Source organism: Garra rufa, chromosome 1, assembly GCF_049309525.1.
Source record: "Garra rufa chromosome 1, GarRuf1.0, whole genome shotgun sequence".
NCBI classification, from domain to species: Eukaryota; Metazoa; Chordata; class Actinopteri; order Cypriniformes; family Cyprinidae; genus Garra; species Garra rufa.
In genome coordinates, this window is record NC_133361.1 from 2283030 (window position 1) to 2305886 (window position 22857).

General features: G+C 35.7%; 1 protein-coding gene across 1 annotated transcript in view; it reads left to right on the top strand.

The window, feature by feature from the left end:
- Positions 1–22857, top strand: part of LOC141327925 (uncharacterized) — a 123988-nt gene that overhangs the window by 55946 nt on the left and 45185 nt on the right. Inside the window, 4 exon segments of the mRNA XM_073835377.1 lie at positions 4366–4776; positions 8076–8111; positions 10712–11405; positions 18205–19268. Of these exon segments, the coding sequence (XP_073691478.1) occupies positions 4366–4776; positions 8076–8111; positions 10712–11405; positions 18205–19268 (2205 nt within the window).

Consider the following 22857-nt stretch of genomic DNA (forward strand, 5'->3'; position numbering starts at 1 on the left):
CCGGGGGACCAACAACAATGGATCACATTAAACCAGGACTCCCCGGCGCATAAAGTTCTTCATATACACACAAATCAAAATACATACAAGCAGATACTGGACTGCTGGCCTTCTTACCCGCTACCGGACATGGGGTATAGCGTTCGGCGAAACAATAGTGGCGGCCGCCGTACTCTAGTTAGGAAAACCCAACTACAAAACTATCCCTCCCCATCGCTTAACATACGTCACGGGAAAACATCCAGCCCACGTCCCGGCACGGTAGCCTCGGCAAGAAGTTCAGCAGCCCTCACATCGAAGTCTCTCGAACAACAACAAAGCTCATACCTTTATTGATTCCATAGAGCTCCAACACAGGTGTTCATCATTTCCTCCTAAAAGGAGACACAGCGAGGACACTACGGGCGCAACCCCAGTCGCCCCTCCCTTTGTCTAAAATGAAGGGCTTACAATTACACTGGTTTCTTACCGCTGAATTAACGATGAAGTGCTTCCCTCTTTCGGTCAGTAAACGAAAACGTCTCGGTTAACATCATGTTCTCTTCAATTAGACGTGTCAAATCTCCCTGAAATCTCAATATTTACTCTGGTATATATTAATTATGAGTAATTATCTATTAAAGAGATCCACGAATGTTGGTCAGTCAGTAAAACAAAATGACCGTTATTTTTTAAATTACGCGAGCGCGGCTTTATGTTAGACAGGAGAAAGCGCGTGCTGGAGAAGCGCGTGCAGATCGGAGGCGCGCAGTAAACAAATAAACCCAGTGTTTATGACATGATTTTCAGACGCTTAATCTTGTCCTATTTTCAGCTATAAAATCGGAATTATATCATCATTACAATCCACTTTGATGTCTACACTTTATTAAAAGCTTATTTCAGACATGAAATTCTGCAAAAATAGTTTGTTTATGATAAACAATATACATACATTTCAGCATTCGACTAATCAGAATCATCTGCAAAGTTGGAATTAGTTTTACATGGTTATGACAACTAAAAATAACCTGCAGGGAACGTTCTGTTTAGGTTATAAAATTAAACCAAACAATAACCTGCGGGAAACGTTCTTTATAGGTTGTTAAAAAAAGAGAACCTACAGGGAACGTTCTCATTTGGTTCCCCCCAAAAAATTAAGCAAATGTGAACCATATGGTTTTGTGACCTATACGGAGTCCTGCCGCCTGGGGGCGATCGAGACTCTCTGGCTTCACTCTGCAGCGCTCCTGAGCTCATTCGTTGTGCGCATGCGCGAGTTAGTATGAGAGTTGTATGGTGAGTGTGAGTCCTCTTTTTCATCTCTTTCTTCACTATTATTTGCTTTTCGCTCTGCTTCATATCTTATTTTGCGTAATTAGGCTTGAGGGTAACAGAAATGTGAGGTAAATGTCAGCTTCACGTATGAATAGCGATGGAGTTAGTGCAGGAAGGAGACTTTTACTCCAGAAATGTCCTTTAACCGGCTTATGTTGTGTTTAAAATAATTATTAAATATTTATCTCTAACTTATTCACCATTTATCATCTGTAATACCGTTGTTTAACACTTTACAAGTATGAGAACACACAGAAGTCTAGCCTAATGGTACACAACTTATAAAATATCATGTTTTAATTAAGTTGTTATTTATTTATTTTTAATGGATGTGTATGTGTACATTAAAAATACCATTCAACCGGCAGCGAGAACGATCCTGATCTAAATGAAGATAAATGTTTTGGAGTGCAATGTGTTTATTGAACCAATCAGATTAAAGTAAACGGAGAGTCCGCGAGAGCCTCATTTGATTGGCTACAAGAAGGTGGTGGACACGCCCCCTCACGCTTGCAAAACTCAGTGAGAGAGAATCGTGCAAAAACTAAGATAAAAGAATTCGGAGCAGTAGGCTACGTATCGGATTATTAGGCATTTAGTCATTTGCAACAGTTTGCTTTTTACACAGAGTAGTTCTACGCACTCAATCCGTTTTTGCAGTTGTTAAAACTGTCGTTTTCGTGTGCAAATCACTGTTTACAGACTGCTTTCGGTCGTATTTGAGCGACAAAAACGTGTTAAAAGTGTAAACATGGAGAAATGGATTTATTTTGAGTTTGTATGAAGCTGCAGTTTCAGAATTATATATTTAAGCTATACAGCAATTTGAATGCTGTAAACCATTTATACTTTTATAAAGAGAGGTAATGGAGAACTGTGAGTCACTTAATGCCTCTTTGATTTATTGCTGAAGTAAAAACAAGCATCAAATCATCAGGAAGAGCTGAAATCTGCAAATCTGAGTTTATTAAAGAGGACAGAGAGAAGATGAGAGATCCAGAACACACTGAAGATACTGAAGAACAAACAGGTTGGTGTTTATTCTTCATTCTTTATTAATAATGCTGACGATTATTCAGCTTCAGGCAGTTTTAGATTGTGTTTGTTGTAACAGGAATGATCTCTAGAGCTGTTGAATAATATTGCTGACGCATCAAATGTTTGGGCCATATGTATAAATTTTAGTCTTAAGTGTGTGAAAATTTCCAAGAATTTCACTCTTATTCCTAGACTTCAGTGTTTCATAAAGGCTCCTAAGTGTTAAGGTCTCAGCTCCTAGTTAGAAGTAACAATATGGCAGTAAAGAGGAGGCGATGCACACTTTCCAATCTACATATGTTGTACTGGAGTTATATGATGACAGGGAATTGATAAAACGATACAAACTTGATCATCAAGCAAGTTTTTGTTTGTAACTGGCCAAGTAAGAAACGTATTAACCTATACAATATATATATATACTCTAGCGTTCAAAAGTTTGGGGTCAGTAAGACTTGTCATAGTCACTAAAGAAGTCTCTTCTGCTCATCTGCATTTATTTGATTAAAAATACAGAAAAAAAATGTATTCCTGTGATGAAAAGCTGAATTTGTATCAGCTGTTACTCCAGTCTTAAGTGTCACATGACCGTCAGAAATCATTCTATTGTGCCGATTTATTATTAGAATGATCAATGTTGGAGAATATCAACAGTTGTGCTGACAAATATTTGTTGAAACCTGTGTTTTTTTTTTCAGGAAAAACAAGTTTAAAAAGTACAGTGTTTATTCAAAATATAAATATTTTATAACAATGTAAATTATTAACTTTTAATAAACTTTTAATTATTAACTTAATACGTCCTTGGTGAATAAAAGTACTAATTTCTTTAAAAAAAAAAAAAACAATAAAAATGTACTGACCCAAAACTTTTGAACAGTAGTGTGTATGTGTGTGTGTGTGTGTGTATATATATATATATATATATATATATTTAAGCAATAAGGTACGAGAGGCCGTGCTGTATCATGAATAAATCACGGCTGAAGGGCGTTGTTAGGCACGACGCGAAGCGGAGTGATACAGCACGGCCTCAAGTACCTTATTGCTTTTATAAAATGGTTACCACACAATAAAAATATTAAAATCAAAAATATATATTAATTTATATATATTAAGTTGTACGTTTTCATAAAGTAAAATCATTAACTGCCTTCCACTGTAAAAAGTAGTCCCTAACTGCTGCAGCTGTGTTTACGTTGCTAAGGGTGGTTGCTAAGGTGGTTCAATGATACACAAAACCGTTGAGTGAAGCGGTCATAGCAGCTGCTGACCAATCAGAATTGAGGAATGGAACTAACCGTTTTATAAATATATATATATATTTCTACCCATGTGTTAAATTTTAGGTTACTTTCTGGGAAATGAGACCATTTTTATGACATACATTTACTCCAATGTGTGTTGCAATCTAAATAAGGTTTGTCCAAGAAACTGATTTTGTTGCTATGCTTTTGAATAAAGTCTCAAAAGGGGTGAGGAAGTCACTAAATTGGCCACATTGACATTGTCTACAACAATATCAGTTATAATTACTTTGTTGGTCCTCTCTCTTTTGCCTGTGTTCATAATTGATGTTGTTGATCAAACATATTTAATAGCTCTCCCTATAGAAACATGAGATTTGTGCCTATCATGCTTTAAAAATATAAAGTTGAAGATCAATGTACCTCAATCATGAAAAGTTTCAGGAACTTCAGGAATTTATAAAACTGCATCAAAATGGTCAGAATTTTCTGATGCAATTGTCTGCTTTCTGTTGTTATATTAGAGTTAATGTTTATGTCCTCTCACTCTACGTCCTTTCATTTTTCAGTTGTTTTTTTTTGACAAATTTACTGTTTTTACTTTAGTTTCAGAGTGGATTGAAGACAATGAGGTGAAAGAAGAACTGAGTGAAGTTGAGGAGAAAGATGTCAGTAGTGGAGAAAAACCCAAAGATTTAAAGAAAAGAAGAGACAAGAAATGTTTCACCTGCACTCAGTGTGGAAATAGTTTCACATACAAACATAATCTCGATGTTCACATGAGAGTTCACACTGGAGAAAAACCGTTCAGTTGTGATCAGTGCGGGAAGAGTTTCTCACAATCATCAGGCCTTAAGAAACACATGAACATCCACACTAGAGAGAAACTGTACACATGTGATCAATGTGGGAAAACATTTTTGTGGGCTTCAGACCTGAAGACACACCTGAGAGTTCACACAAAGGAGAAGCCATATTCATGTCATTTGTGTGGAAAGAGTTTTTCACGTCTACACCATTTGAAAAGGCATCAGAAAATGCATACCGGTGTGAAAGAGTACATGTGCTTTGAGTGTGAGAAGACTTTTACTACATCTGAACATCTGAAACAGCACCAGAGGATCCACACTGGAGAGAAACCGTATCACTGCACTGAATGTGGGAAGTGTTTCAGATATTTATCTTCTCTACACAAACATACAAAGAACAATCACATCTTCTTCAGATCTGATGCAGCGTCCTCACCAAATGTGACACAATAATGCATCAAGCTATAGAATATAATCTGGATCAATCTGTCATTACAAGAGCCATGAGAAAGAAATGAATAAAGTTCATCTTCAGATTCAACTGAGATTCAGATGGAGTTCCTCCCCAAAGAACGTCCAAAAGTTTTATTCCTGTTTATCATTAAGCTTCATGATTCAAATGATATCATTGTGCTTTCTTATGGGTTTCCTATTATGTTTAATAAGCAGGATTGTAATATCATTAAAACCATACCCATCCCTACTTGTAACTCAGTAGGAGAGAGATCCAAGTAATTATTGATTAAATGTTACATTGTTTATTAATACATTATCTTTACTTTTTACGTTTTATCAACAACTTCTATTGTCTGCTGATTGTATTCGAACCAGGAAAAGTTTTTTTTTACTTTTTAAAATTTTGTGATTTTAAGCTTTAATATCTAAAAGCTATGAAGTATTATAATTGCTTTTTGGGATTTTCAATTTCTCAGTTAACCTTTTTTTTTTTTTTTTTTGTCTAATAAACTATATCTTACTCCACACATGACTGAGATTGAAAGAGTTTGTCTACTTTAGCAACCCTTCTTCTTCTTCTAGCAGTGGACAGATCAATCCTAATATTGATAGTGTCTATACAAGAGTTTAGAGTAAATTTTGGAAAATTAAATGTATTAATTTATTATAAATAATTATGTTTGATAAATACCATGCATTCTCGGAACATTCCCAGTAGGTTCATAGAACGTTCCTCTAACCAAAAGGGATTCTAATTCTATTTACGTTAAGAAAACTTTCCTGGCTAACCAATATGGAACGTTCTATTTATGTTTCTAGAAGGTTCCCAGAACGTTCTCCTAACCTCTGCACTCCGATACAGTAAGTGACCTCAATAATCACTACTACACACTATGTCTTGTTTTGAACTATTCTTGAATCATTACCGATAATAAACATCATAAGGAGCATTAAATAAGACTGAATTATCCTTTAATATGTTAGTTATTCGTTAATATGTAAGATGTAGAAGTACCATACCGTATAATAACCCAGATTTTATGTTTATTAAAGCACCAAATAACATTTCTTTGACTAACTAGGATAACATTACTTTGGTTTCTTACCGCTGAATTAACGATGAAGTGCTTCCCTCTTTCGGTCAGCAAACGAAAACGTCTCGGTTAACATCATGTTCTCTTCCATTAATCCTGTCAAATCTACCTGAAATCTCAATATTTACTGGTATATTAATTATGAGTAATGATCTATTAAAGAGATCAATCAACGAATGTTAGTCAGTCAGTAAAACAAAATGACCGTTATTTTTTAAATTACGCGAGCGCGCGGCTTTATGTTGAAGACAGGAGAAAGCGCGTGCTGGAGATGCGCGTTCAGATCGGAGGCGCGCAGTAAACAAATAAACCCAGTGTTTATGATATGATTTTCAGACGCTTAACCTTGTCATATTTTTAGCTATACAGTCAGAATTATCATTATAATCCACTTTGATATCTACACTTTATTAAAAGCTTATTTCAGACATGAAATTCTGCAAAAAAAAAAAATAGTTTGTTTATGATAAATACATATATTTCCCCATTAGAATAATCAGAATCATCTGCAAAAGTTTTAAGTTAGTATGAGAGTTGTATGGTGAGTGTGAGTCCTCTTTTTCTTCTCTTTCTTCCCTATTATTTGCTTTTCGCTCTGCTTCATATCTTATTTTGCTTAATTAGGATTGAGGGGAACAGAAATGTGAGGTAAATGTCAGCTACACGTATGAATAGCGCTGGAGTTAGTGCAGAAAGACTTTTACTCCAGAAGTGCCTTTTTAACCGGTTTATTTTGTGTTTAAAATAATTGTTAAATATTAATTTCTAACTTATTCACCATTTATCATCTGTAATACCGTTGTTTAGCACTTTATATAAACATAAAGTTTGAAAACACACAGAAGTCTAGCCTAATGGTACAACTTACCATAACTTAAGTCGTTATTTATTTATTTTTAATATATGTGTATGTGTGCATTAAAACTACCATTCCACCTACAGAGAGAACGATCCTGATCTAAATGAAGATAAATGTTTTGGAGTGCAATGTGTTTATTGAACCAATCAGATTAAAGTAAACGGAGAGTCCGCGAGAGCCTCATTTGATTGGCTACAAGAAGGTGGTGGACACGCCCCCTCACGCTTGAAAAACTCAGTGAGAGAGAATCGTGCTTAAAGCGCAGATGAAAGAAAGACTGAGCAGTATGTATCGGATTATTACGACATTTAGTCATTTGCAACAGTTTGTTTTTTACACAGAGTAGTTCTACGCAGTCAATCCGTTTTTGCAGTTGTTAAAACTGTTGTATTCGTGTGCAAATCACTGTTTACAGACTGCTTTTTGTCGTATTTGAGCGAAAACAACGTGTTAAAAGTGTAAACGTGAAGAAATGCATTTATTTTGAGTTTTCAAGAAGCTGCTGATTCAGCATTATTTTTCAGCTTTACAGCAATTTGAATGCTGTAGAACATTTATACTTGTATAAAGAGAGGTAACTGAGAACTGTGAGTCACTTAATGCCTCTTTGATTTATTGTTGAAGTAAAAAAGAGAATCAAATCATCAGGAAGAGCTGAAATCTGCAAATCTGAGTTTATTAAAGAGGACAGAGAGAAGATGAGAGATCCAGAACACACTGAAGATACTGAACAACAAACAGGTTGGTGTTGATTCTTCATTCTTCATTAATAATACTGACGGTTATTAATTGTTAATTGTTATTGATTGTGTTTGTTGTAACAGAAATGATCTCTAGAGCTGTTGAATAATTTTGCTGAAGTCTCAGATAATTAGAGACACCTCTAATGAACTGGGTAGTTAAAGTTATCAAATATTATATGATTAAATGAACACATTATTATGAATGAATAAAAGCAAGAAAATCAAATCATAACTGTAGGGAATGAAATCAAATTCAAATGATTCAATTGGGAATCGAATTTGATTAAATTGATTCAGAATTAAAAGTTTACCCTTATCAACTATTCATCCAGCAAAAATGAGTATATCTTACCAATTTTGAGGTTAATACTGTGTTTGTGGCCAACAATCACAATATAAAGTAATAAAACTTTGACATAAAATACAAGACACTGCTTTTAATAACCTTAAAAAACCTACTGGGAACGTTCTTCATATGGGACCTATTTTATAAAATATAGTAAAAGTGACACAGAAATTCAAAAACAATGGACTTGTGAAATAATTAGGTCTTCACTTTAAACTTTCATTTATTGATGAGTGAGTTTTTGCTAGAAAAAGAGCAGGGGAAACACCAAGGAAGTGTAGCCAAAGCTCAATAAACTTGTTTAGCTTTTCCCAAGACCCATAGTGGTGTAGCGTCTCAGCGCAAATCAGACAATTCAGGAGATTCGATTAGAAGTTTGAAACACTTCTACAGACCCAAATTCCACAAGAGGCCCCCGTCATAAATCTGACATTTGATGCCCTGGTGCCAGCCAGCTTGAAGCAAACCTAACCGACTAACTACGAGCTTTGAACAACTTGCAGCATGAACACAAAAGGACACTTGTTGATAATCCTAAGGAAATTTGGGACAGCAAACCAGGATTAATGGTCGAACAGATGCACATCATGGACATCACATGAAGAAAATCATTCGAGATTTTGGTTGGTGGGCTCCCCAACCCAGAGACTGAGATTCATTCCCTAACATTTTGACCTTCCAGCTGAGAGAACATACTAGAGGTGGACCGATGTATCGTTTTTGCCGATTAATCGGGACCGTTAGTTGATTGGCGGAACTATCGGTTACAGCAAAAATCCTTGCCGATAGTTTTTCCGGGTTGTGTTTTTTGCCACAGCGCCTCATTCATAGTTTTACATTAACAAAGATTTGGGACAGATTTGATGTAATGTTAATAAAGACTTGAGCCTGGGCTGGAATATGGAGCATTGTGCATTTAAGTGAAACGTTTGTATTTTTTTTGCTCTAATAATGTCTGTATATGCTTCATATAGAGCTATAATTTATGTTTTATCCTTTTTCTTCAGGCTGCGGAAGCATGGTAGTTACGCACTTTATTTCACAATGCCAGTTTTCCTTGTTTTTAATAACTGATCAACAAAAACATATATTTAAAATAAACATAAAAATGATACAAAACGAAATTCGTTTAAGAAGGGATTTTCCACAAATAAAAACGTACGAAGTGGTCAAAAAAATAGTGTCTGACCCTCTCCAATTCTCCCGGCGTATTGCCGTCCAATTCATTACAAATTACACAAACTTCTTTCGTAATAAACAGATTGAACTGAAACAAAACACAGACAAATAATATTTAAACAATAAAACCGAAAAAAAACCTAAAATGGCTACAACAATATATATCGCTCTTTCTGTTTTCGTTTGATCTGTTCTTTAAACTAATCTTTGCCGCTTTTTTGATCATTCTTTAAGTAAACATTTGCCCTTTGGTGATTAAATAAACTGTTTTAGACTTTCCCTTGAACTACACGCGACGCGTCCTGTGTGTGTGTGTGTGTGTGTGTGTGTGTGTGTGTGTGTGTGTGTGTGTGTGTGTGTGTGTGTGTGTGTGTGTGTGTGTTATACCTGCGAGTTGTCCGCGCTGCACTTTCGGTTTCATTAAGGGTGGGTGAAAAATGGATTCTCCAATGCATCGCAATCCTCTCTTCAATGAGCTTGTGTTTTCCCCGCATATGTCACGTGTGCGCGCTAGAGACGCGGCGGGCTTCATTGCACAGGGTTTGCACTATGAGACAAGTGCGCATTTCTTGTTTGTAATGCAGTGCTATTGGATGCACTAAACTTGCGCACTGACAGACTTTCACTTGCGCTTGTGTTTGTTCGTCCTAAAAAGCTTGATTGTGGATGCGGTTAAATGCACTTGCATTTTCGAATACTTTTATACGAAACTGATGTAAAGAACACAGCGTCAGTTATGTTTTCAGAGCAGGACATAACATCTGATTGATCGAAATAGATTTGTGCATGCATTGAAGCCTGTTAAAGCAGCCACATATGTCTGTCACTGTCTATTGTTTTAAAAAGTAGCCTATATAATAAAAAAATGAAATGAAGCAAATTTTGCACGAAATAAATTTGATATAAAATGTAATTAAATTGAATCTTAATTTTAAGATGGGAGGACTGACACACAGAGATTCCAAATATAAACAAAAAGCATGTAAACTGCAATTCCTTTACAATGAGCCCATTTGTAACATCAACTAAGATTGATGAAAGCTGTAGAATAGAAGTGTTGTTCCTGGTTAGAGTGTTAATTTCAACATTTACTGATATATTGTTAAATTTTGAAGTTTATTTTGTTAACATTGATGAACTATGAAATAACTTTAATGATCAATATATAATTAATATTAATATTTTTATTAAGTTACAAAGTATGGTTTATACTTTAAAAAAATAGTAGAACAATATTTTAGTTGCCTTTCATTACCCATTTTCAAAAACTATCGGTTAATTAATCGGTATCGGCAACTGTGGTCCAACCTAGCTATCGGTATCAGTAAAAACCAATATCGGTCGACCTCTATAACATACCCTCAGGTTCCCAATTCGCCACAGAAAACTGCCTATTCATGTATGTATGCACCTAAAATTCAAGGAAAGAGACTGTAACTTATGCAGTTTATGGTTTGTTTTTACGTCCTCTTACTTTGTCCTTCACAAATGTACTGTTTTTACTTTAGTTTCAGAGTGGATTGAAGACAATGAGGTGAAAGAAGGACCTCAACTGAGTGAAGTTGAGGAGAAAGATCATGTCAGCAGTGGAGAAAAACCCAAACAGAAAGATTTAAAGAAAAGAAGAGACAAGAAGTCTTTCACCTGCACTCAGTGTGGAAAGAGTTTCACATACAAACATCATCTTGAGGTTCACATGAGAATTCACACTGGAGAAAAACCGTTCTCTTGTGATCAGTGCGGGAAGAGTTTCTCAAAATCATCAAACCTTAAGAGACACATGAACATCCACACTAGAGAGAAACTGCACACATGTGATCAATGCGGGAAAATATTTTTGAGACCTTCACAACTGAAGGAACACCTGAGAGTTCACACAAAGGAGAAACCACATTCATGTCATTTGTGTGGAAAGAGTTTTTCATGTCTATACCATTTGAAAATGCATCAGAAAATACATTCTGGTGTGAGAAACTACATGTGCTTTGAGTGTGAGAAGACTTTTACTAGAGCTGGAAATCTGAAGCGGCACCAGAGGATTCACACTGGAGAGAAACCTTATGCATGTGATCAGTGTGGAAAGAATTTCACAGAAAGAAGAAAACTTAGGTACCATATGAGAGTTCACACTGGAGAGAAACCGTTCACTTGTGATCAGTGCGGGAAGAGTTTCTCACAATCATCAACCCTTAAGAAACACATGAACATCCACACTGGAGAGAAACCGTATCACTGCACTGAATGTGGGAAGTGTTTCAGATATTCATCTTCTCTATACAAACATACAAAGAACAATCACATCATCTTCAGATCTGATGCAGCGTCCTCACCAAATGTGACACAATAATGCATCAAGCAATAGAATATAATCTGGAGCAATCTGTCATTACAAGAGCCATGAGAAAGAAACATTATCTGAAGTTTTCACAGTGAATAAAGTTCATCTTCAGATTCAACTGAGATTCAGATGGAGTTCCTCCCCAAAGAACGTCCAAAAGTTTTATTCCTGTTTATCATTAAGCTTCATGATTCAAATGATATCATTGTGCTTTCTTATGGGTTTCCTATTATGTTTAATAAGCGAATTGTAATATTATTAAAACCATACCCATCCCTACTTGCAACTCAGTAGGAGAGAGATCCAAGTAATTTTTGATTAAATGTTACCTTTTTTATTAATACATTATCTTTACTTTTTACGTTTTATCAACAACTTTTATTGTCTGCTGATTGTATTCGAACCAGGAAAAGGTTATTTTTTAAATAATGTGATTTTTAGCTTTAATATCTAAAAGCTATGAAGTATTATAATTGCTTTTTGGGATTTTCAATTTCTCAGTTAACCTTTTTTTTTGTCTAATAAACTACATCTTACTCCACACACATGACTGAGACTGAATGAGTTTGTCTACTTTAGCAACCCTTCTTCTTCTTCTAGCAGTGGACAGATCAATCCTAATATTGATAGTGTCTATACAAGTGTTTGGAGTAAAATTTGGAAAATTAAATGTATTAATTATGTTTGATAAATACCATGCATTCTCGGAACATTCCCAGTAGGTTCATAGAACGTTCCTCTAACCAAAAGGGATTCTAATTCTATTTACGTTAAGAAAACTTTCCTGACTAACCAATACGGAACGTTCTATTTATGTTCCTAGAAGGTTCCCAGAACGTTCTCCTAACCTCTTCACTCCGATACAGTAAGTGACCCCAATAATCACGACTACACACTATGTCTTGTTTTGAACTATTCTTGAATCATTACCGATAATAAACATCATAAGGAGCATTAAATAAGACAGAATTATCCTTTAATATGTTAGTTATTCGTTAATATGTAAGATGTAGAAGTACCATACCATATAATAACCCAGATTTTATGTTTATTAAAGCATCAAATAACATTTCTTTGACTAACTAGGATAACATTACATTGGTTTCTTACCGCTGAATTAACGATGAAGTGCTTCCCTCTTTCGGTCAGTAAACGAAAACGTCTCGATTAACATCATGTTCTCTTCAACTGAACGTGTCAAATCTCCCTGAAATCTCAATATTTACTCTGGTATATATTAGTTATGAGTAATTATCTATTAAAGAGATCGATCAACGAATGTTAATCAGTCAGTAAAACAAAATGACCGTTATTTTTCAAATTACGCGTGCGCGCGGCTTGATGTTGAAGACAGGAGAAAGCGCGTGCTGGAGAAGCGCGTGCAGATCAGAGGCGCGCAGTAAACAAATAAACCCAGTGTTTATGACATGATTTTCAGACGCTTAACCTTGTCCTATTTTCAGCTATAAAATCGGAATTATATCATCATTATAATCCACTTTGATGTCTACACTTTATTAAAAGCTTATTTCAGACATGAAATTCTGCAAAAATATGATAAACAATATACATACATTTCAGCATTAGAATAATCAGAATCATCTGCAAAGTTGGAATTAGTTTTACATGGTTATGACAACTAAAAATAACCTGCAGGGAACGTTCTGTTTAGGTTATAAAATTAAACCAAACAATAACCTGCGGGAAACGTTCTTTATAGGTTGTTAAAAAAGAGAACCTACAGGGAACGTTCTCATTTGGTTCCCAAAAAAAATAAGCAAATGGGAACCATATGGTTTTGTGACCTATACTGAGTCCAGCCGCCTGGGGGCGATCGAGACTCTCTGGCTTCACTCTGCAGCGCTCCTGAGCTCATTCGTTGTGCGCATGCGCGAGTTAGTATGAGAGTTGTATGGTGAGTGTGAGTCCTCTTTTTCTTCTCTTTCTTCCCTATTATTTGCTTTTCGCTCTGCGTCATATCTTATTTTGCGTAATTAGGCTTGAGGGTAACAGAAATGTGAGGTAAATGTCAGCTTCACGTATGAATAGCGCTGGGGTGATTTACTTATGTGCTCAGTGCAGAAAGGAGACTTTTACTCCAGAAATGCCTTTTAACCGGCTTATGTTGTGTTTAAAATAATTATTAAATATTTATCTCTAACTTATTCACCATTTATCATCTGTAATACCTTTGTTTAACACTTTATATAAACATAAACATGGCTGTGTGTCCCATAGTGTCTGGGAACGTTGGCAGTTCAGTATGAGAACACACAGTAATGGTACACAATTTATAAAATATCATGTTTTAATTAAGTCGTTATTTATCTATTTTTAATGGATGTGTATGTGTACATTAAAACTACCATTCCACCGGCAGCGAGAACGATCCTGAACTAAATGAAGATAAATGTTTTGGAGTGCAATGTGTTTATTGAACCAATCAGATTAAAGTAAACGGAGAGTCCGCGAGAGCCTCATTTGATTGGCTACAAGAAGGTGGTGGACACGCCCCCTCACGCTTGCAAAACTCAGTGAGAGATAATCGTGCAAAAACTGAGATAAAAGAAAGACGGAGCAGTGCGTATCGGATTATTACGGCATTTAGTCATTTGCAACAGTTTGTTTTTTACACAGAGTAGTTCTACACAGTCAATCCGTTTTTGCATTTGTTAAAACTCGTTTTCGTGTGCAAATCACTGTTTACAGACTGCGTTTGGCCGTATTTTAGCGAAAACAACGTGTTAAAAGTGTAAACATGGAGAAATGGATTTATTTTGAGTTTGCATGAAGCTGCAGTTTCAACATTATATATTTCAGCTTTACAGCAATTTGAATGCTGTAAACCATTTATACTTGTATAAAGAGAGGTAATGGAGAACTGTGAGTCACTTAATGCCTCTTTGATTTATTGCTGAAGTAAAAACGAGAATCAAATCATCAGGAAGAGCTGAAATCTGCAAATCTGAGTTTATTAAAGAGGACAGAGAGAAGATGAGTGATACTGAACACACTGAAGATACTGAACAACAAACAGGTTGGTGTTGATTCTTCATTCTTTATTAATAATGCTGACGGTTATAAAGCTTCAGGCTGTTTTAGATTGTGTTTGTTGTAACAGGAAAAATCTCTAGAGCTGTTGAATAATTTTGCTGAAGCATCAGATAATTAGACACGTCTAATGAACTGGGTACTTAAAGAAAGATTGAATATTATATGATTATATGAATACATTATGAATGAATAAAAGCAAGAAAATCAAATCATAACTGTAGGGAATGAAATCAAATTCAAATGATTAAATTGGAAATCGAATTTGATTAAATTGCTTCAGAATTAAAAGTTTACACTTATCAACTATTCATCAAAAAGTTTAAATGAATGTATCTTACCAATTTTGAGGTTTATATTGTGTTTGTGGCCAACAAACACAATATAAAGTGATTAAACTTGCGAAATGCAAGACACTGCTTTTGCAATGAAATTATCTTGAAATAAACACAGGAGAATGCATCCATATGTTTCTTAACGTCATTGAATCTGTAAAGAAACATCACCAGACCATTGGCGCCCTCTGCAAGTATTGGTTATAATATACAAAATGTACTTAAGATGGTTATGTTCATGTTATGTGTAGGCATATTTCATTATGTATTTTAACAGTGTAATTACTTAGTTTTTAAAATTTTATTTGCATCAATTATTATGGCCTCATCGTTAGGGTTAGTTTATATATAAATATAGTCCTACCCAGCTAACAATTTTGGTTCCTGGAATGTTCCCAAGAACATTCCCTGTTGGTTAGCCAGGAAATTAATTAACGTAAATAGAATGTTTCCTTTAGGTTAGAGGAACGTTCTGGGAACCTACAGGGAAGGTTCTTCATAGGTTAGGGGACCATTCCGGGAATGTTCCCACAATGTTCTGAGAACAGTCCTGGGAATGTTCCCCTAACCTGAAGGAAGCGTTCTATTTAGGTTAAGAAAACTTTCCTGGCTAACTAATAGGGAACGTTCTATATATGTTCCTAGAAGGTTCCCTGAATGTTCTCCTAACCTCTTTACTCCAATACCATTTGATTGGCTACAAGAAGGTGGTGGACCCGCCTACCGTAACCTAAAAATAACCTGCAGAGAATGATCTGCTAACCTTTTCTGTAGGTTAAAAAAAATTTAACCTAAAAATAACATACTGGGAATGTACTTCATAGGTTAGGGGAACATTCCAGGAATGTTCCCCCAACCTAAAGGGAATGTTCTATTTACGTTAAGAAAACTTTCCTGGCTAACCAATGGGGAACATTCTATTTATGTTCCTAGAAGGTTCCCTGGAAGTTCTATAAAGATTCCCAGAATGTTCTCCTAACCTCTTCACTGTGATACCGCTTGATTGGCTGCATGAAGGTGGTGGACCTGCCTACCGTAACCTAAAAATAGCAGAGAACGTTCTGGTAATGTTCTTTTTAGGTTAAAAAATTAAACCTAAAAATAACCTGCTGGGAACGTTCTGGGAACGTTTTTTGTAGATTAAAAAAAATTAACCTAAAATAACGTACTGGGAACGTTCTTCATAGGTTAGGGGACCATTCTGGGAATGTTCCCACAATGTCCTGAGATCATTCCCGGGAATGTTCCCCTAACCTAAAGGGAATGTTCTATTTATGTTAAGAAAACTTTCCTGGCTAACTAATAGGGAACCTTCTATATATGTTCCTAGAAGGTTCTCTGGAAGTTCTCTGAAGGTTCCCAGAACGTTCCCCTCTTCACTCCAATACCATTTGATTGGCTACACGAAGGTGGTGGACCCGCCTACCGTAACCTAAAAATAACCCGCATAGAATGATCTGGGAACCTTTTCTGTAGGTTAAAATTTTTTTTACCTAAAAATAAACCTACTGGGAATGTACTTCATAGGTTTGGGAACATTCCAGGAATGTTCCCCCAACCTAAAGGGAATGTTCTATTTACGTTGAGAAAACTTTCCTGGCTAACCAATGGGGAGCATTCTATTTATGTTCCTAGAAGGTTCCCTGGAAGTTTTATAAATTGTCCTAGAACGTTCTCCTAACCTCTTCACTCCGAAACCACCTGATTGGCTACAAGAAGGTGGTGGACCCGCCTACCGTAACCTAAAAATAACCTGCAGAGAACGTTCTGGGAACGTTTTCTGTTGGTTTTTAAAAAAAAAAAAAAACTAAAAATAACCAGCAGGGAACGTTCTGGGAATGTTCTTTTTAGGTTAAAAAATTAAACCTAAAAATAACCTGCAGAGAACGTTCTGGGAACGTTTTTTGTAGGTTAATACAATGTAACCTAAAATAATCTCCTGGGAACGTTCTTCATAGGTTAGGGGACCATTCCGGGAATGTTCCTGCAATGTTCTAAGAACATTCCTGGGAATGTTCCCCTAACCTGAAGGGAACGTTCTATTTATGTTAAGAAAACTTTCCTGGCTAACTAATAGGGAATGTTCTATATATGTTCCTAGAAGGTTCTCTGGAAGTTCTCTGAAGGTTCCCAGAACGTTCTCCTCTTCACTCCAATACCATTTGATCGGCTACACGAAGGTGGTGGACCCGCCTACCGTAACCTAAAAATAACCTGCAGAGAACGTTCTGGGAATATTTTCTGTTGGTTAAAAAAAAAAAAACTAAAAATAACCTGCAGGGAACGTTCTGGGAACGTTTTTCTAGGTTAATAAAATGTAACCTAAAATAACCTCCTGGGAACGTTCTATTTATGTTAAGAAAACTTTCCTGGCTAACCAATGGGGAACATTCTATACATGTTCCTAGAAGGTTCTTGGGAAGTTCTCTGAAGGTTCCCAGAATGTTCTCCTAACCTCTTCACTCTGATACCGCTTGATTTGCTACAAGAAGGTGGTGGACCCGCCTACCGTAACCTAAAAATAACCTGCAGAGAACGTTCTGGGAATATTTTCTGTTGGTTAAAAAAAAAAAACTAAAAATAACCTGCAGGGAACGTTCTGGGAACGTTTTTCTAGGTTAATAAAATGTAACCTAAAATAACCTCCTGGGAACGTTCTATTTATGTTAAGAAAACTTTCCTGGCTAACCAATGGGGAACATTCTATACATGTTCCTAGAAGGTTCTTGGGAAGTTCTCTGAAGGTTCCCAGAATGTTCTCCTAACCTCTTCACTCTGATACCGCTTGATTTGCTACAAGAAGGTGGTGGACCCGCCTACCGTAACCTAAAAATAACCTGCAGAGAACGTTCTGGGAACGTTCTTTATAGGTTATTAAAAAGAAAACCTACAGGGAATGTGAGAGAGGTGTGCTTTATCAATGCCGTCATCAATTCACACATCCACCGTGTTTTGGAATATAAAAAACTGAAGATGCTACCCTCTCCTCATTCTATGACAATGAAGATATTCATTCTCCCAAAGTGAAATCCTTCAGTGGACATGTTTTTCACCCAGACAAAGCCCCACATAACACACATTTCTTGATGTTGATCAAACATAGTTAAGAGTTCTTCTTAATAGAAGCATGAGGTTTGTGTCTATAATGTTTAAAAAATAATCATTTGAAGATCAGTGTACCTCGTTCACGGAAAGAGACGCGTAACTACATCAAAATGATCAGAACTTATGATCAGTTTATTATTACGTCCTCTTACTTTGTCCTTCACGAGTGTACTGTTTTTACTTTAGTTTCAGAGTGGATTGAAGACAATGAGGTGAAAGAAGAACTGAGTGAAGTTGAGGAGAAAGATGTCAGTAGTGGAGAAAAGCCCAAACAGAAAGATTTAAAGAAAAGAAGAGACACGAAATCTTTCTCCTGCACTCAGTGTGGAAAGAGTTTCAAATACAAACATCATCTTGAGCTTCACATGAGAGTTCACACTGGAGAGAAACCCTTCACATGTGATCAGTGCGGGAAGAGTTTCTCACAATCATCAACCCTTAAGGACCACATGATCATCCACACTGGAGAGAAGCGATATGCATGTGATCAATGCGGGAAGACATTTCTGAGAGCTTTATCCCTGAAGAATCACCTGCAAGTTCATGCAAAGGAGAAACCGCATTCATGCCGTTTGTGTGGAAAGAGTTTTTCACATCTTCAAAGTCTGAAAAGACATCAAAAGATACATAATGCTCTGACAGAGAACATGTGCCTTGTGTGTGGGAAGGCTTTTACTTCAGCAAGCATTTTAAAACAGCACCAGATGATCCACACTGGAGATAAACCGTACAAGTGTTCACACTGTGACAAGAGATTCAGTCAGACATCAGGTCTGAAAACACATGAGAGGATCCACACTGGAGAGAAACCTTATATGTGTTCACACTGCGACCAGAGCTTCAGTCAGTCGACACATCTGAAAACACACCAGAGTATCCACACTGGAGAGAAACCTTATGCATGTGATCAATGCGGGAAGAGATTCAGACTAAAAGAAAACCTTGCAACACACATGAACATCCACACTGGAGAGAAACCGTTCACTTGTGATCAGTGCGGGAAGAGTTTCACTCACTCATCAAGCCTTAAGGAACACATGAACATCCACACTAGAGAGAAACTGTACACATGTGATCAATGCGAGAAAACATTTCTGAGAGCTTCAGACCTGAAGAAACACCTGAGAGTTCATTCAAAGGAGAAGCCGCATTCCTGTCGTTTGTGTGGAAAGAGTTTTTCATTTTTACATTATTTAAAAGTACATCAGAAAACGCACTCTGGTGTGAGAGATTACATGTGCTTTGAGTGTGAGAAGACTTTTACTACATCGAGCAATTTAAGACTACACCAGAGGATCCACACTGGAGAAAAACCGTACAAGTGTTCACACTGCGACAAGAGATTCAATCAGTCAACACATCTGAAAATACACCAGAGGAACCACACTGGAGAAAAACCGTATCGCTGCACTGAATGTGGGATGTGTTTCAAACATTCATCTTCTCTACGCACTCATACAAAGAACAGTCACATAACAATCACATCGTCTTCAGATCTTTCAGCTGACATGACAAAGAAGCATTATGCAAAGTTTTAACGGTGAATAAAGTCAATTTTCATCTTCAAAACCAGCAGATTCGATTGAGATTTAAATCAATTAAAAAATGGAGTTCCTCCCCAAAGAACAAAAAGTCAAAAGTTGTATTGCTCTTTATTATTTAGCTTCATGATTTAAATGATATCAATGTGGTTTCTTACGGGTTCCATATTGAGTTTGAAATGTTTAATAAGCAGGATTGTAAGAATAGAAATATCATTATAACCTTACCGATACCCATCCCTAATTTTATGTGTTTGCTTTGAGTGATTATTGATTAAACGTTACCTTGTCTACACTGCAAAACAATGTATTTCAAACTTTTTTTCCAGCCAAAACATCTAAAAAAAAAATTTTAATCAAGAAGAATTTTGTAGTCAAGTACAAAAAAAAAAAAAAAAAAAGTCCAAATATAGTGCGTTTTTGTTAAAACAAGCAAAATAATTTGCCAGTGGGGTAAGAAAAATAATCTTGTTTTCTGTGTGAAATCCTTCTGAGATTTTTTATTGCAAAAAATGCTTTTTTACTTTGATTTTTTTTGTCTTGTTTCCAGCCAAAATATCAAAAAGTTCTTAAATCAAGAAAGATTTTCTAGACAAGTAAAAATTGTCTTGTTTTCAGTAAAACCCAAGTCAAAATTAAGTGCGTTTTTGCTTGAAACAAACATTAATATCTGCCAATGGGGTTAGAAACATAATCTTGTTTTCTGTTTAAAATAGCATTATTTTTCTTACCCCACTGGCAGATTATTTAGCTTGTTTCAAGCAAAAACGCACTTCACTTTAATTTGGGTTTTAGTGAAAACAAAACAATTTTTACTTGACTAGAAAATCCTTCTTGATTTAAGAATTTTTAGATATTTTGGCTGGAAACAAGTAAGAGAAGCATTTTTTCGCAGTGTATTAAAACATCCGGTTTTATACTACAAGATAATAAAATATGTAGTACCACATTATTGCCAAAATGCAAACCTGTCTGTAATTCATCATATGCTGAGATTGAATGCTCAATAAATACTGTTTCACCAATAAAGTTAAATAAGTTACATATGAAGTTATTAATTTGATTTACCTAGTAATAAAAGTAGTTTAGAGACATGGAGACTACATGCATTTTTGTATCTTCGAGGACGAATCCACAAAACACTTATTTTATGATGTAATTACCCAAATATTTTGGATTGATATTGAATATCTAATATTGAAATTTATCAAATCAAAGATTCAATTCTCTGGTAGATATTGTTGCATAAACATAAGAGAGCAAAATTTTCTGAGTAATTTATTAAATTAATTAATTCAAACCACCGGCGCTGATAACCTCAAAAGGAACCTAAAATACTCCGTCATTTCCGATCGTACAGATCAGAGCAATACATCAATCGAATCTGTACAGGGTCTGCTTTTATTTGTATACACTCATAAAACAAAACAAAAAACGTTGTGCTTTTGGAAAATAAAGAAAACAAACAGACTGCTGTCTGCCGCATCGCTCTCTGTGATCTTCATTCAGAAACACGTCATTAAAATGAACTGAAACTCAGCGAATACACGACACAGAGACATGAGCGATATTTAAAAAAAGCTTGATATTTATACTTTTAAACAAATTATGGAAAATAATGATAAAGTAATGCATATGAAACCAACGCAATGTCCAGTCTCTCCAGTCAGAGCTCATTATTTTTAATTTGATCACACCCACGAGCCACTTTCACTTTTATATTATAATTAGTCACGTGAAAAGTGCAGGAAGTGTCCATATCGCCGTAAACAAAGCAGCGAGATGTTGGCTGTACTTAATTTCAATAAGTAGGTACTTAACAAGCGCTAAAAGAGTACCTACTCTACAGCCAAATCTCATTGAGTATGGATGCGATCCGTCATGATGACGTTATCATGTGATCTACGACGTTAAAACAAGAGCAACAATTTAAAAGATATGAGCGACAGGTTTAATTAATCTATTTGTATATATTATCTATTTGTATATATTATGATGTTGATCAAATTTCTCATTTTGTGGTCTTCCAGAAGAAACAGATACCTTTATGATTGTAGGTACGTTTTTAGGCTATAACCCAGTTTAATCCTTAAAGATGTTTTTTTTTTTTTTTACGAAAACCTAAAATCGTAACCACTTGAATATGTTTTTAATTTATTTATGTGCAAAATTGTTTATCCACACGCAAAACTGGCTTGAAATCTCCTTTGTTTTCCTCTTTTTATTGTGGGATTTCTCTTGTTTCATCCCCGAGGTCGAGGATTATAAATAACAAAAAACAACACATGCAATTTTAATGCATTATGATTAAATGAATATTACGAACTACATGCATTTTTTAATACGCCATATGCATGACATATTCATGACTATGCAGTCAATGTGAATACATCTCAATTCTCAGTCGAGTAATGAATTAATGCTATATTTTATAAACTGACAACAAGAAACACGAATAAATTTGTAAAAGAATAAATACACGTAACCTTGATGTTAAATAAATACAAGTCAAAGATACATAAAACTAAGCTTTATTCAAAGTAATTGATCGGCGCTTCGAAATCTGGGCGGGATGCAGTAGGCATCCGGGGATCTCTCGCTTACTCTTTGGTGGTTACTCTTCTCACGTACCCATTTCGCCTACTATATAGTAGGTAAGTAGGCATATTCAAACCATACTTAGGTATACGTACGCCTGAATCTCGCGAGAAATAGTGCTTCATCCTGGTAAATCTCGCCTACTCTTTTGTGGTGTTTGAGAATTCATGCATACTTTTTCTTCGCCTACTGCTTTTTGCCTACTAAATAGTATGGAAGTATGCGATTTCGGATGCAGCCGTTTTTTGTCTCAGTTACTGTTCATTTCTGGAAGAAGACACTGAGGAATAAGACTTATTTTTACCTCAATCAGAAGGAGACGTTTACATGAGTAAGTCTTTCTTTTATTAACCTACTTGAATTCGCTGTTATTGTGTTACTGTGACAAAACTTGAACACATTTCACCAGTTAGACCTTTTCCAAGGTTAAAAACATTGAAGTATGTTTGGTCTGCCTCCGTCATGCCTTCCCTTAAAACGATTCGTTGACTTTCAGAACAAAAATGTACAGATTATGTACTCACCCCCTTGTCATCAAGATGTTCATGTCTTTCTTTCTTCAGTCGTAAGGAAATTATGTTTTTTGAGGCAAACATTTCAGGATTTCTCTCCATGTAATGGACGTCTATGGTGCCCCCCAACACTGTTAAAAACTATTTGTTGAGTCAACTTAAAATAATTTGTTACCTGGCTACCTTCAAATTTTAAGTTGTGACAACTTAGATATTTGACTTGACTGAAGTTAACATTTTAAGGCAGCCACAACTTATTTTAAGTAGACTCGACAAATTGTTTTTTGCA